This window comes from Bos mutus, chromosome 7 (assembly GCF_027580195.1).
Source record: "Bos mutus isolate GX-2022 chromosome 7, NWIPB_WYAK_1.1, whole genome shotgun sequence".
NCBI lineage: Eukaryota > Metazoa > Chordata > Mammalia > Artiodactyla > Bovidae > Bos > Bos mutus.
This window is the reverse complement of record NC_091623.1, coordinates 74529141-74544581: the sequence shown is the minus strand read 5'-3', so window position 1 is coordinate 74544581 and position 15441 is coordinate 74529141. Positions and strand designations below refer to the sequence as shown.

The 15441-nt window shown below is 32.9% G+C and overlaps 1 protein-coding gene across 6 annotated transcripts in view; it reads left to right on the top strand.

The window, feature by feature from the left end:
- The window catches only part of DMXL1 (Dmx like 1), a 133100-nt gene that overhangs the window by 82800 nt on the left and 34859 nt on the right, over positions 1 to 15441 (top strand). For 4 of the 6 annotated variants that reach the window (XM_070374103.1, XM_070374101.1, XM_014476728.2 and 1 more), the window contains 6 exons: positions 2106 to 2236; positions 3026 to 3111; positions 4286 to 4487; positions 5723 to 5840; positions 8974 to 9036; positions 15106 to 15192. In XM_070374103.1, the coding sequence (XP_070230204.1) occupies positions 2106 to 2236; positions 3026 to 3111; positions 4286 to 4487; positions 5723 to 5840; positions 8974 to 9036; positions 15106 to 15192 (687 nt within the window). The remainder of the gene's footprint in view (positions 1 to 2105; positions 2237 to 3025; positions 3112 to 4285; positions 4488 to 5722; positions 5841 to 8973; positions 9037 to 15105; positions 15193 to 15441) is intronic. The other 2 variants (XM_070374102.1, XM_070374105.1) reach the window with 1 other exon arrangement.

The following is a 15441-nucleotide window of genomic DNA, read 5'->3' as shown; positions in this document are numbered from 1 at the left end:
GTCCCTCAGAAGTTTTTCTTGAATAAATACTTCTCTGTGTGTTTGATCAGTTTCCAGTATCTTTATATGATTGTTCTGACAACTTTGTTGAGTTTCCCTGGTGGCTCAGATGGTTAAGAATCCATCTGCAGTGCTGGAGACCTGGGATCGATCATGGGTTGGGAAGATTCCCTGGAAAAGGGGTACAGTTCATGGGGTCACAAAGAGTCAGACATGACTGAGCAACTGAGCATAGTGCAGCACATTACTGCTTTTGGGGCAAAGGACCACCAAGCTATTCTCTCAGGTCTTCCAGAATTTCTACTCCTCTTGCTGTGTTTCTTTATTGAGCTTCCTTGAATCCAAGATTTTGTTTTCTTCTCAAATTTCCCACATCTCTTCTTTCATCCTCATTCAACTGATGACCTCATAAGTCATTTTAAAAAAAGAATCAGACAAAATTCTTTCATCACTCTGTCATGAATCTCTCATCTTATTCTCTCCTCTTATTTACTATTGAGGAAGCATCTTTCCTATCAAAGGCTCTAGTGCTAGTCTGAATCCTGTCCTTGCTTTTCTTTTCTAGCCTTCTGTCTTCTCTATTGTCTTTTCCCATCAGAACAGAATAGTCCTCTGCTGTCTCACATCCCAAATACTGCTTTGACGCCCCAGTTTTTTCCAGCTGTTATCCCATTTTTCTGCTTCTCATTCTCATTCAACTTTTGAAAAGTGTATACATATTATCTCTTATTACCATAGGTCCCCTTCACTTGTAGTCTTTGTATGACTTCTGACACAACTGCCCCCTGAAACTGCTATTACTAAAATTCAAGTGGCACCCATTCTGTTATCAAATATAATGGAAACTTCTTTATCATCGTCTTACTTGACCTCTTAGCAGCATTCAACCATGTGACCATTTCCTCCATTTTGAATTACTTTTATCTCGTTCTCTTGATACCAGTCTCTTCTAGTTTACTTCCTAACTTTGTTCTTTATTCCTTTGAAATGTTCTTTATCCTTCCTTTTCTACCTGACCTGTGAATCTTGGTCTTTAAGATTTGGGTTTTTTATTTTCTTCAGTAATTCCCCTGTCACAACTAGAGTCTTCCCATTTTAGTAATTGGCATCTTCATCCATGTAGTTGCTCAAGCAGAAACCCAGAAATTGTCTTTTCCTTCTCTTTCCCTTGCTCTCCAAGTTGATCAGTAAATCTGTCAATGCATTCCCTCAGGTATACTCTGAATGTGTTATTTAACTCCATCTCCATGACTGACGCCTGTATCCAGACTGCCCGCTCTTGCCTTAATTTCTGATGTCTCCCATTTCTACTCTTCGCATTTGACTTTTCTCTAAAAAGGCCGTGGTCATAGTGATACTCCTAAAAGCATAAATATCAATACCTGTACTCTACTTAACACTCACTGGTGGCATTCCATTACACTCTTTACTGTGTTGTCCAAAAACCCTACCTTGTCTGTCACGTGCTGTTTTCTTCTATTTTTTTTGCCAACACTGTCCTTTTGCTTTAGTAGCCTTCAGCCAAATTCTTTTTTCCCATGCCAAACTTTTTTCCTTTATTAAAGCCTTTTTGCGTACTATTACTACTGCCTAAAATGCTTTTCTTCCCTCTCGTTATATGGCTTATTCCTTCTTGTCCTTTTAAGTCTCACTTAAATTACACTTTTCAAAGAGGCGTTTTATGGTTAGCTTATCTCAACTCTTATTAATATTCTTATTCCCAGTGCTGTCTGTTTTTTTCTTTATAACACAGCTAAATTCAATTTATATTTAGTTTTCTAGTATTTGCCTATTTTTCCCCACTAAAATATGTTATGTGAGAGCAGTGACTGCGTATACGTCTTAAATTTTCTTACATTGAGTATACTTTTGATACATAGTGGATGCTGAATAAATTTTTTGTTGATACGATGACTAAATAAGCGAACCAACTAAAGTGGTATTGAAGGCACAGACTGTCAAAAAAGAAGCAGCCAAATACTTGCTACTTTATTTTCTTTTAATGAAGTACTCAAAAATGGAATAAATTGCTGATATTAGGCTATTTAATTGCATGTATTAAGTCATATAGTTGGATAATAAATTCTATAACTTTTTTCTTTTAGCCATTTCTACCTGCTTCCCAAAGTAGAGCTGAATATGATTCAGAGGAGAGTCTGGAAAGTGATGATGATGACGATGATGTTTTAGCTTCAGATTTCCATCTCCAGGAACATTCTAACTCAAATTCATATAGGTATGGAATATTTAATTTTAAGCTTCTTTAAAAATTTTTGTTTTTTTAATTTTGAAAATAATGCATGTGAAATTAGTATCTTGGTGAATTATAACCTAGATCTGAATTGTTAAGTTCCCTTCCAAAACAGTAATTCCACAGTTAATTTTTGATTGTGTACTTTATGACAATTTAGAGTAATAAAAACCAGTACTATAAGGGATAAATTTTTCACTTGAAAAAGAAAGAAGCCAAAATGTCTCTGTTTAATTTTTAACAAAAAAGCAAATCTGAAGCATATCTCTTCCAGCTGAGTCTTCCTCTATGCTGTTTACAGATACTCATTCTTATGAGTTTCTGGTTTATCCTTCTGTTTTCAAAAATTAGCTTGTGTGTGTCTCTCTGTGTATGTAAAATCTTATTTCTGCTGCTTTCTTACACAGAAGGTAGTAGGTACCATATTAAATGTAATGTTTATAGCTTGCTTTTTATTTATTAATACATGCTAAAGTTCACTTCATATTAACATTCATAGATCCTTTTTTGTTCTTTTTTTATGGCTACCCTAAAATATTCCATGATTCAAAGCTAGTTATTCAGTCATTACTCTCCTGATGGATAATTTGTTGTTTATACTCTTTTGCTATTGCAGATAATGCTGACATGAGTAACTGCATGTGTATATTGTTTTGTTTTTGTGGAGGTATATCTTCAGGGTAGATTCCTAGTAGTGAGTTATTGGGACAAAGAGTAGTGCAGTCTTCTAAATCCCTAAGTAAATTTTTAACAAATCTATTGCTTTATTTATAGTTGGTCATTGATGCGTTTGGCAATGGTACAGCTGGTGCTCAGCAATTTGAAGACTTTCTATCCTTTTGCAGGTCATGATCTTGCAGGTAATACATAGCTTAACATGAACTAATATTGCCATTGCTTTTGATTTACTGTTTTGTATTTTTTTCAAATAGTGGAGAAAAAGTTTAGTAACTTCCTGCTGGTAGAAGATTGGGTTCTTTTAACCAAAGCAACCATCTATAAATGAGTCTATCATATTATTAGTTGCTGTTAGAAAGACAGGATCCAAGAAAGCAGGGAATGTGCAGCTGATGTGATTAACTGCACCAAGACTGTGTTTATAGCTCTAGTCAAAGAGTTGGGTATTTCCTAGTTGTAGACACACAGGAGACTAAACAAAAGCAAAAATGTAGTAATTATTAACTCCGATGGATGAAAAGGTTGTATAGGAAAGAAAGGGGTACTATTACTGTACCAAGTAGTTTAGCTGTGATCCGCATTTTTATATGTATGTGTGTGTGTGTGTGTATATATATATATAAAACAAGGTAGATGCTAAAATACTAATTTAACCAGAAATTATTATGGACTATATTGGATTGATGGAGAGAAAGGAAGTTTATTCTCATATTCCATAGTAGTTAAATCAGTAGATCACTTCTAAACTTGAAAAAACTCAAGAATTTGCAGTAAGCATACTATTTAGATTTTTGAAGGTAAAAAAATAGCTAAAGATTGAAAGTAGGATCAGGATTTAGAAGTATGGAAATGTAAAATGTGAAGTGTTGAGTTTTGTAGTATTATTTAAATTTTTTTTTTTACCTTGTGTATTGTGTTAATTCTCAAAAGAAGTGTAAGTTATATGCTGTGCAGAAATTGGGCTGATACAAAGATTTAAAGTAAGTGATTTTCCGTCCAGACATATTTTTATAATATTCAGGTACATTTTTTTTCATATGAAATTAAAGTCAGATGCAGTAATTCCTATAGCAGTTATTTAAATCACAAGTCACAAATGTTATTTCAAGTTCTAGTAGTAAAGGTATGATGTAATTTTGACCTAGATTGCCCTTTTTCTGTTATCCTAGGCCACTAATTATGTTGAAATGCCATACAGATTTACAGCATCCTTCTTTTCAGTCCTCTGGATTTCTGTGCTCACCTCGCTTTCACGTCTCCTCTGCCAAAATGTGTATATCTTATTTCAGTCGTTTGTAAGATTGAATATAGCATTTTATTACAGAAGATAAATGTGGGTCAATTTTCTCTTTTTAGAGCTTCCAGTTAGTTCACCACTTTGCCATGCTGTTCTAAAAACTCTTCAGTGCTGGGAACAAGTTCTTCTCCGACGACTTGAAATCCACGGGGGACCACCTCAAAATTTCATTGCAAGTCATACCTCTGAAGAGAGTGTTTCTGCAGGTCCTGCAATTCTCCGCCACAAAGCTTTGCTGGAACCTACAAACACTCCTTTCAAGTAGGTTTTCATATGGATACTATTTTGAGTTTTACTAAGTCAGAATGTTAGTGGTATTTCAAGAAGAAAATGTTTTAGTACTTCTTACATTTAATTTCTGTTCTGGGCTCACATCTGTGTCTTTGTGTAATGCATATTATAGTCTGGATGTTAGCAAACATTTGTGACAAAGGTTTATATAGTAAATATTTTAGGCTTTGCTGGCCCTACAGTCCTTGTTGGAGCTGTTCAACCCTGTCATTGGAGAGTGAAAGCAACCATAAACAATAAGTGAATGGGCATATCTGTGATCCAATGAATTTTTTTAAGTTTTATATAGGAGTATAATTGATTAACAATGATCTGTTATAGATGTAATTCACTTATACCCATACAAGTATCCATTCTTTGTAAAATTGTTCTCTCATTTAGGTTATTACAGAATATTGAGCCAAGTTCCCTGTGCTATACAATGGGTCCTTGTTGCTTATCTATTCTAAATATAATACAGTCAATAAACTTTATTTTTGAATATGAAAGGTAGGCTGGATTTGAACTGTTGGCCAGCATTCCCTAACACCTACTTCGGAGCAGAGCTATTTGGAATAGTTTTTTAGCAAACTGTTTTACTGTACATGAAGAAATAAAGCATTTGTACCAAAAGATAAATCAGTTCAGTGCTTGCTTCCTTAAGAAAATTACTACAGAAAATGTTAACTGAAGAAACAGTGTACTTCGTGGCTCAGTGATATAGTTGATTCCCATTCTTTCACAGGCTCTTCCCTCATTGCTCATCAGTAACAGAGTTCATGGGCTAGTACGCGTTCACAGACAACACTTTTAGTGGCTTTGTTTCTGGATCTCTTCTAGGACGCATACCTCTTTTGTTAGATCTTATATTCTTAGGTTAAAGGTCAGCAAACTGCAAACCATGGGGCCAAATCCACACCTCCTTCTGTGTTGTCAATAAAGGTTTATGGTTTATATCCACACCCTTTCATTTTAGTATTAACTGTGGATGCTTTCCCACTTCAGTGGTGAAGTTACGTGGTTGTAGGAGAGAACATATGGCCTACAAAGCCTGAAATATTTACTGTCTCTTCTTTTAAGAAAAGTATTACTGATTACTACCCTAGATGATGTGGTCTGATTCTAGATAACTTATTATTATAATCATTGATACAGCACCAAGGAAATGTAATCAGGTTAATCAGAAGTCTCTGAAGTGTATAGTGAAATATATTGCCTCTCTGTAGATCTAAACACCATTTGGCACTGTCTGTGAAGAGACTTTGGCAGTACTTGGTGAAGCAGGAAGAAATTCAAGAAACCTTTATCAGAAATATATTCACAAAGAAAAGATGTCTAAATGAGGTCTGTATAAATTAAAACTTGTTTGCTATTTTGTTATTAATGCCTTGTATTTTTAACTATAAAGATTTGTATTTTACAGACTTTTATAAAAATTCATTTTTTTATGTCATAAACATGTATGTTAATACATAGAGACAGTTGATATTTTCCTAACTGAAGTAACTAATTCAGATGTAGTTGGGGCTTTTTTTCCCCAAAAAGATACTGTTTAACTTAGAATTCTGTATCTTGTTTCCTGATTTTGAGTTGTCATGACTACCATTTGAGACAAAGGGGGAATTTCCCATCCTTTTCATGTGATAAAGTTTATCTTAGAAGTTTCATTGAAACTAGGTTTTTATACTGAAAACATATCAAATATGTACATTTTATTTTTATTGTATTGATACTTAGTACAGTTTTATAATCTCAGTTTATAATTATACTGTAATTGGTTGATTGTACCTTAATGTTATCATAATACAGATTATTTTTCTCATTTAGTTCAGTGCTACTCATAAGTCCAGTTTGATATGGGGGACTTGTACTGGAATATAAATTAACATATTGCTTCTTTCTTTGAAATAATTTTGCTATCAAGAAGTATTGTATAAATTAAGCAGTGGGTTTAGTGATGTAGTTAATTCCTTATTTTCTCATGTATCAGTAACAGAGAGTTCAAGACTGGTGGCTGGTTTGTGGATCACACTTTGAGAAGCTCTGAACTAATCTGAAAGCAGGCTTTTCAGTTTTTGAAGTGGGAGGAAAAAAGGAAGAGATTTCAGTTAGAAAGATAAGGAAATAGAATGGCTTCTTAAAGACAAGTTAGCAAAAAGCAAGATGACATCTAACCTTATTGGATAAGAAAAATTACTTATGTCTTGTCTGTCAGTTTAAGAACTAATTTGTTAGAGGCAACTACATGTGTTACTATTTACTATTTGCCTGATTATGTAAATATATTTGAATTAGCCAAGTCAGGAAACAAAATACATGGTATTCTTGCTAACTTAGAAGACTTTTGATAAGTATCTAGTCAAAAAATAGATACAGTTAAATATAGTACAAGTTAACGTACTTCTTTTTAACCTTTGGTGAGACATATCTTAAATATTTAATATATGTATTATTTTAAAACAGTTGAAGAAAACCTTTGGATAAATAAAATTGAAAATTGTGCTATGTAAGAGTGTCAGAGTAATTAGAATGTGTTTACTGGTGAGGTAATGTTTCTTATTTTAAAGTACCTTTGACTAAAATAATATGTTGCAAGTTAAAGCCTTCTAATAATGATATACAAAGCGCTGCTGCATTCTGAATAAAAAGCATGTTTTACTATGCTTGTTATTACTACTTTAATTTCTTTGATGCACCTTGTAATATGAACATGCAAATTGAGCATAGTAATTTCAAGTACAAAATTTTTTTTAAAACCCATTGCCGTATTTGATAAATATAGTTGTGAAAATAAAAATATTTCTCCACTGCTGATATATTTAGTGCATTTGGGAAATGAAATCATTCTCAAACAAAACAAAAAACTAGTTTACTACTAGATTGTCTAGTTGAATCAGGAAATAGAATCATTAAGGGAATAGAGCATAACTAAGCCAGAATGCATAAGGAATGGTAATGGATAAATGAGTATAGATATACCTGTTAAACTCATCTGCTGTTTTATTCTTAGTTTTTTTAGGAGTTTCATAATATCTTAAGAAAATTTTAGTTATTTTTGTATTGTAATTATTTTAATAAAAATCATGAATATGGATGCTAGACTATAAAACATTTTAGTTATCATTTAGCTAAATATTTTCTCTGATTTTAGTTTTTTTAATCTCCAAAATAAATATAATACACTTTTCAGTATTTGACTAGCAGACTTAACTTATTTAAAACCCAGCATGATTAATGGCAGTTATGAGAAATTTATTGTTACTGCTTTGTTGTCTTATTCTAAACAGTGACATTTTCATGAAGGAAATATGAAAAGAAAAATTTTACCTAGTAAAACAGATTAAATGGAATTAAATAAAATATTAACTTTATAGAGTTGGTACAAAATTACTTAATCTTTACTGGAAAGTTGACTGGCTTTTTGTAGTATTTTCAAAATTACCTTCCATCTCTCTGTTTTATAAAATGATGATTTTTTAAAATATAAATTTATTTATTTTAATTGGAGGCTAATTACTTAATAGTTGAGCCCAAGTCTCTGTGACTTTTCAGATGGTTAGAAAATAGATACATGACAGGCCCTATATTTACAGTAGATGTTGGAGAGTATTTTGAGAGTGCTGCTGTTTCTTTATTCCTATACATTTTTGGAATGAAATTTTCTTCATCTGACATTAAAGTTCTGGTGTATCCTCAGATCTTTTCTTTTCCTATGTAATATAGTTTGCTGGCACCTACATCTTTAAAATAGAAGTCCTTCACTGTACTTATTTAAAAGTAAAATACAAATATAGATAGCTGCAAATAGACTATATCCTAATCAGTCCCAACCCCCCAAAAATGCTTGACAGCTGTCATCTTAATCCTCAGTTTCTTTTTTTGTTTTGTTTCATTTTCTAAGAACTAAAGGTCGTGAACCATCTCTGTCTTTAACAAGTGCTAATATCCTCTTTTAAAAAGAATATGTGGCTCCAAGCATTTTATTGACTATTTCTGGCTAAGTCAAGAGAAGGAGTTAGAAATCTTGAAATCAAAGTTTCTAATCAGGAGATTTTCCTTGAGGAATGAGATATCATAATGGAGATAAGACTTAATAGTGTGTAAGAGAACAGTTTGACTTTAATTTTCATTTGATAATACTCTGGCACTCGTAGCTCTGAAATTTGTAGTGTAAAGTACTCTGGACTTAATCTTGCTTAAATGTCAACATTTCAAATGAGTGAAGTGAGTAAAAATTTCTTAGGAAATAGAATAAAATTTGCAGTGATTGTTAATGAGTTCTGAGGGATTAAGTTTTCTCTAACCCCCAATCATGCCTCTCCACACATACTTCGTTTAAAATATATGAAATTTTAAAAAATAGTTCAGTATTGTTTTCTAGTAAATTTGGTTAAAAATAAAAAGAAATATCCCCAGTATTTTACATGTTACATCTCATCTTTACTCTTTGTCATATGGTTATTCTTTTTTGATGAAGTCATTAGAGGACAACTGTGAAACCATCAAAAATTCTATGATGGAGGAGCCAAACATCAATAAGGTACAAAATGTCATTCAACTGAAATTAGAAATTGCATTCTTTAACGGGAAAAACAAAGTGTTTGCATTTAGTTCTGGATTGGACTTTGTTTCCAATGCAGTTAAATTGCTGCATTACTTTTTAAAGTAATTAATTACCTCAAATTACTTTTTTTTTAACAAGTTAAATATTGTAATCATTAAAAAATATTTCTGTTTTGTTTTTAAGAGAATGCAATTTTAAACAGAGTTGAATGTATCCTGTTTTGGCTACAAATTTTTATGAGTAAATAAAACTAAAGTTCTTAATAAAACATAATTATAGTAGGTATTATAGAATTATAGTAGTATTGTTCTGTTTCTGCAAGTATCATTTTTGAAGTTAAAATTCTCTTCTGTGATTGTAATTACTTAAAATATATCAAATAATATTATGTAGCTTTTATTTTGGCTCAGATGGTAAAGAATCTGCCTGCAATACAGGAGACCCAGGTTCAATCCCTGGGTTGGAAAGATCCCCTGGAGAAGGAAATGGCAATATTCCACTCCAGTATTCTTGCCTGCAGAATTCCATGGACAGAAGAGCCTGGTGGGCTGCAGTCCATGGGGTCGCAAAGAATTGAACACTACTGTGTAACTAACATACACACAGCATTTATTTTACTAGTACCAGTAGCATACAGCACATTGCCTTATGCATAGTAAGTACTCAAAGTACTTGAGAACAAGAGCAGAAAGGATGAGAATTTGTACAATCATAAAACAACTCCCAGGTGGTTTTAATGATTACCAGGCAAAGAATATTGTTAACTGTGTGTTTGATGGAATTCACCAGAGAAATTATCTGGGCCTGGAGTTTTTAAATCTCCAGCTTCTTATTTTTTAACAGATACAGGGTAGTACAAGCTATCTGTTTCTTCTTAAGTGAACTTTCTTAGTCCATACCTTTAAAAAAATTTTTCTGCTTCCCTTCAGTTATCAAATTTATTGGTTAAAGTTGTTAATAGTTTTCCCTTATCTTTTTAATACACAGTAGAATATGGTGATATTATCTCTCATTTCTCTGCTATAATCTTGAAAACAAAATTATTTCTTAATATTCATATTCCCTAATTCTTTGAGTATTGATGTAATTTTATATTCATCCAGTTGCTTCCCATTTCCTTCTGTTATGCCTTTGATATTTTTTAGAGCTCATCTTCATGTTTGTTTTAGTAAATCATTAGGGTCGTGCTGAAGTACACCTGGGCATACAGGTGTACTTCATTATATTGCAGGTCGTAGTAACTGAAAACCACTAATGAGACCTTTCCATAGATGTGTTGTGTGACACTGAGCTCATTCCACACTTGAAGCCTCATTTACTAAGGCTTCGACTTGTAAAATGAGAGTTGATAGTTTTAAACATGCTGCTGCTTTAATTGAAATAGCAGTAGAGTCCTGGATTTAGTCTGTTAGAACTTTTCCCTTCTTTTCCAATTCCTAAAGAAAGCCTTGTGGAACCCAAATACAATTCAGATCAGTTTCTGCATAAAATGTCTTTTAAAAGAATTATGATAAAATATGTATATAAAATTTATCATTTTGTTTTCAGTATACAGTTCAGTGACATTAAGTACATTAATATGGTAGTGCAACCATCATGACATCCATTCCCAGAACTTCTTCATTTTCCTAAAATGAAGCTCTTTTCCTGTTAAACAGTGCTGCAGCCCCAGGCAGTTACCTTTCACTCTATGAATTTTATTTCCCTCAGTACCCATCATACTTGGAATCATACAATATTTGTCCTTTTGTGACTGGCTTATTTCATTTAGTGTAACATCTTCAAGGTTCATCCATGTCATAGCATGTACCAGAATTTTGTTTCTTTTCAAGATTAATAATATCCTATTGTGTATATATAATGTATTCTGTTCATCTATTCATCTGTTAATGAGCATTTGGGTTGTATCCCATCTTTTTTTTTTTTTTAATTTAATTTTATTTTTTAACTTTACAATATTGTATTGGTTTTGCCATATATCAACATGATCTGCCACAGGTATACATGTGTTCCTGTGAGCATTGGAATGCAAATATCTCTTCCAGTCTCTGCTTTCATTTCTTTGTGTGTATACTGAGAAGTGGAATTGCTGGATCATATGGTAATTCTGTGGTTAGTTTTTTTATCTACATAATCTCATAAAAATCTCTTTTAGCATTAATATTTGGATTTCACCCTCATATATCCAGCCCAATCACATTTTATAAGCATGACTTGAAACCTTATATTAAGAAGACCTTTAAGACCATATTCATTGTGATTTTTTTTTACTCTGATTTTATGTTGTATGACTTTTAATGTTTGTAGCACATGCGAGTTCAGTATTTTTATTTGCCAGTATCATGTCCCTAGTAGCTTGGATGGTAAAGCGTCTGCCTACAATGTAGGAGACCTGGGTTCGATCCCTGGGTCGGGAAGATCCTCTGGAGAAGGAAATGGCAACCCACTCCAGTATTCATGCCTGGAAAATCCCACGGACCGAGGAGCCTGGTGGGCTACAGTCCATGGGGTCACAAAGAGTTGGATACGACTGAGCAACTTCTCTTCACTTCACATCATGTCCCCACTTCCTTCCTTTCTTCCCCAGCTTAGATTCCATGAGCCCTCACCATCTGAGCCGCCAGGGAAGCTCTCTCATTATGATTAATCCCTTGCAAGCCTCCTCAACCTTTTTGCCCTCTTCTCTCTACACTGTACTTGCCTTCAAAATTCCCAAACCTGTTTAAACCTAGCTCTCTACCAACTCTATGTCTGCACCCAAGTAGCTGAACATGGATGAAGTAAAAACACAAACCATGGGGACTTGCCTTGTTTAAAATTTATAGTCACAAATCTCAAATTAAACTATCACACCATCATAATTTTTTCTTCATTTTCTTTTCGTTCTCCCTACATTTTTTCCCTTTTATCTCAGCTTTCCAATATTTCTTTACTACTTTCCATGGATGACTTCATTTTGCTATCAAAATAAGTACAGTCAGCAGAGATTTAGCCCACCATATTGTCCCATCACCCGATCTCACTTCTGTTCTATATGCAGATATTTTGTTCTGCCTTCTCTCACAATAGATGATCTGATGCTGTTTTATCCAAAGCCAGATCTTCCACTTGTGCACTGATCCTATCTGCTCTTACCTCGCCAAGAACTTTGCTTCGGTATTTATTCCTCATCTCACTGTCATGATAAATTTTTACCTAAGTTATTCTCAATGTAAGTAAATATATTTTATTGTCTTTAATATGAAAACCAAAAAAAAATCTATCTTTGAGTCTATCACCTTATTTCTCTAAACCTTTATCTAGGAAAATTCATTTGTAGAGTTGCCTATAAAGTCATTCAAGAATGAAACTTAAAGAGTAATATTGCAGAAACCATGTAGGAACTACCCAGTTTCAGAAATGAAACATTGTCAACTCAGTTGAATGCCCCTGTGAACATTCCCCAATGGACTTCCTTCCCTATTTACCAAATGTCACATGTTCCTCTAACCTAGTTAGGTATTATCTTTAGCCCGCTCCATTGTGATTGTCCTAGTGTGTGACTAAACTGATTACAGTAGTCAATTTTCTGTCTTTATAAAATTCAACTTTTTAGTATCCTTTGATAGTGTTAATCTCAGCTACTTTTTTGAAACCCTTGGTTCGAGAATGTTTCCTGTTCTTTCAGTTTATTCACTGTCAGTATTTCTCTTTCCCAGTGCTATTTCCCAGTCCTGAAATGACCAATCTTTTTTTTTCATACCATTGAAATGTGGAATACTCCAGGACTGACTTCTCTAACCTTTTCTCTTCCTATCTTTACTTTCTCTTTGGTTTATCTGATAGCTTAAATATCATCCATTGGCTGATAATCTTAATTATTCCTAATATTTAATGAGTAGGAATAATTAGGAATTACTGCCTAATTATTCCTACTCATTTCATGAATTCCAGACCTGCATATATAACCTAATAGTTACCTCCCCCTGAATGTCAAAACACAGAATTTTCTGTCTTCCCCTAATTCCAGCCTAAACCCACTCTTTCCTTTGCTTTCATCCGGTATCCTTTATTGAGACAGATCTGTAAACGGGGAGTCATCCTTGCTTCCTCTAATATTCATACTGCAGTTTCAGCCCATTGACAAAATTTATCTCATTTCTAATCACTACCACTGTTCTACTGCCCTAATCAAATCCACCACTACCTCTCACTTGAGCTATTGTGGTAGCCTCTTAACTCATTTCCTGGCTGCCAGTCTCTCACCCTTTGTGCTTTGCCCTACAACATCCAGAATTACCAAAACCTTCCAGTATTTTTCTAACTTGAAAGATGAAATCTGGATTCTTTATTATGGCTTTTAAGGCTCTGTACAAACCAAACCTGCTACTTCTCCAAACTCATCTCCTACAACTTGTTATTGTTCTCAAAATTAAATATGCATAAACTCTTAATGCTAAACACCATTCCTCCTATTCCACTCCACCCCCTTTAGGTGATTCTCATGCAGGTCATCTTGGGACCACACTATTGAGAAACAGTGTTTTGATAAATCTAGATAGTGAGAGGACAGGAATATATTTCCTTACCAAAGAAGCTTTTTTTGAACTTCTTGCTTTTCTCTCCATGACAGTAAAGTTTGAAGACTGTTCTGCAGGTGACACTACCCACCCACCCATTCATTGCCAGCAAATAGCATATTGCTCTATTCCATGGAAATACTATTTGTCTTTATATCTAATTTCTTTAAAAACCCAATAGTAAACACTTAGTGTGCTTTAGATACCAGGCAAATAGGTGGTTAATTTGGAATTTTAGTCATGGGATTACAAAATTTGACTTAGACATTGTTACAGATGATGGGCCTCAGACAGGTAAGACTTTATTTAGAAAAGAAGTTGACCTTCGAATCAACCAGTGTTTGTATGAGCAGTGAATTTTTAAAATATTTGTTAGCAAGTTTCATTTAAGATTATATTTGACATTTTTCAATCCAGTGACTGTGAGTTTTGATTGCATATGGTTATTTTGGTTTAATTATAAGTCTATTTCAACTTTGTAAATGAACTGTCATCTTAGTTGCCATTTTTAAAAATACTGCTAACCCTACTCAGTTCTGTGGTCAAACAGTGGATGGGGATTGGTGATATTTTATTTAAATTTTCCAGGAAGTAAATTTGTTTTCTAATTTCAAATTAATAACTTTTGTATTTCATGATGAGTTATAAAACATTTTATAATAATTTATTTTAAAAATTGAAGGTTAGGGAGTATAAAATAAAATGAATCATAGTGCATTAAGTAACATCTCTAACTCTTAACAATTGCCTCTTCATTTTACCTCTGATTATTTCAGTAAATTTTAATTTTATACAGTACTCTCTTCTAAGTTGAAAGATGTATTTGCCTTCTGTGGTATAAGCAAAAGGTCAAATACATTTCCCTTGTCTAACGTATATTGGATTATGGTCTATTCAGCTATTAAAATGATTACTGAGTTGGGTAAAATATTATGCTTTTCAGGATTTCACATTTATTTTATAACTAGAAAGTTATTTTATACGGAGTCTGTAAAATATATTCAGCTGGCTGTGTCCTCTTGTTCTTCTGTAGATCATGAGCTAAGAATGGATTTTATATTTTTGAAAGGTTTTTTAAATGAATATGCAACATGACTCTATTGGTCTGCAAAACCTAAAATATTTATCTTCTGGCTTTTTTATATTTTTAGAATATTATCAAAAGATTATAAACTTAAGAAGTATGGTAAATTTATTTTACTTTAATAATTAGAATGTCTTAAATTATTGCACCTTAAGAATATAAGCAGTTAATGGAGTTGTTTATCAATTATGTTTTTATATGTGAAAAAGCAAATTTGTAAAGATGTCATTTCCTCTTACCAAATTTTGTTTCAGAAATAATTAGAATGTAAATTAGTACCTTTGGATTTGAATTATCTAAAAAGCATCTTAATTTATGCAAGTATTAAATGAAAGACTGGCATATTTCTTTTTCCTATTACTAAAATTGCTGTATTTTTGTATCTTTCTTCCCTCCATGTAGATAGAAGCAGATTTGGGATATCCTGGAGGTAAAGCAAGAATTATTCATAAAGAATCTGATATCATTACTGCTTTTGCTGTTAATAAAGTAAGTACATCGACTTTTTTCTTTAATTAAGTGTTCATAGTTGGAGAATGTCGCCTATTCTGTCAGTTTATTTACTAGCATTGTTTCCCTTTCTCAAAGCTATTTTTCTACTCCCTAAATTGCAATCTGAGTAAATTTTTTATTATATAAGATGATTATATTGCTTGATAATTTATTTGACTTTGGATATATAGCAGATAAAATACTTTATTACTAAACAGAGGGAAGTCTCAAGTATTTATATATGCA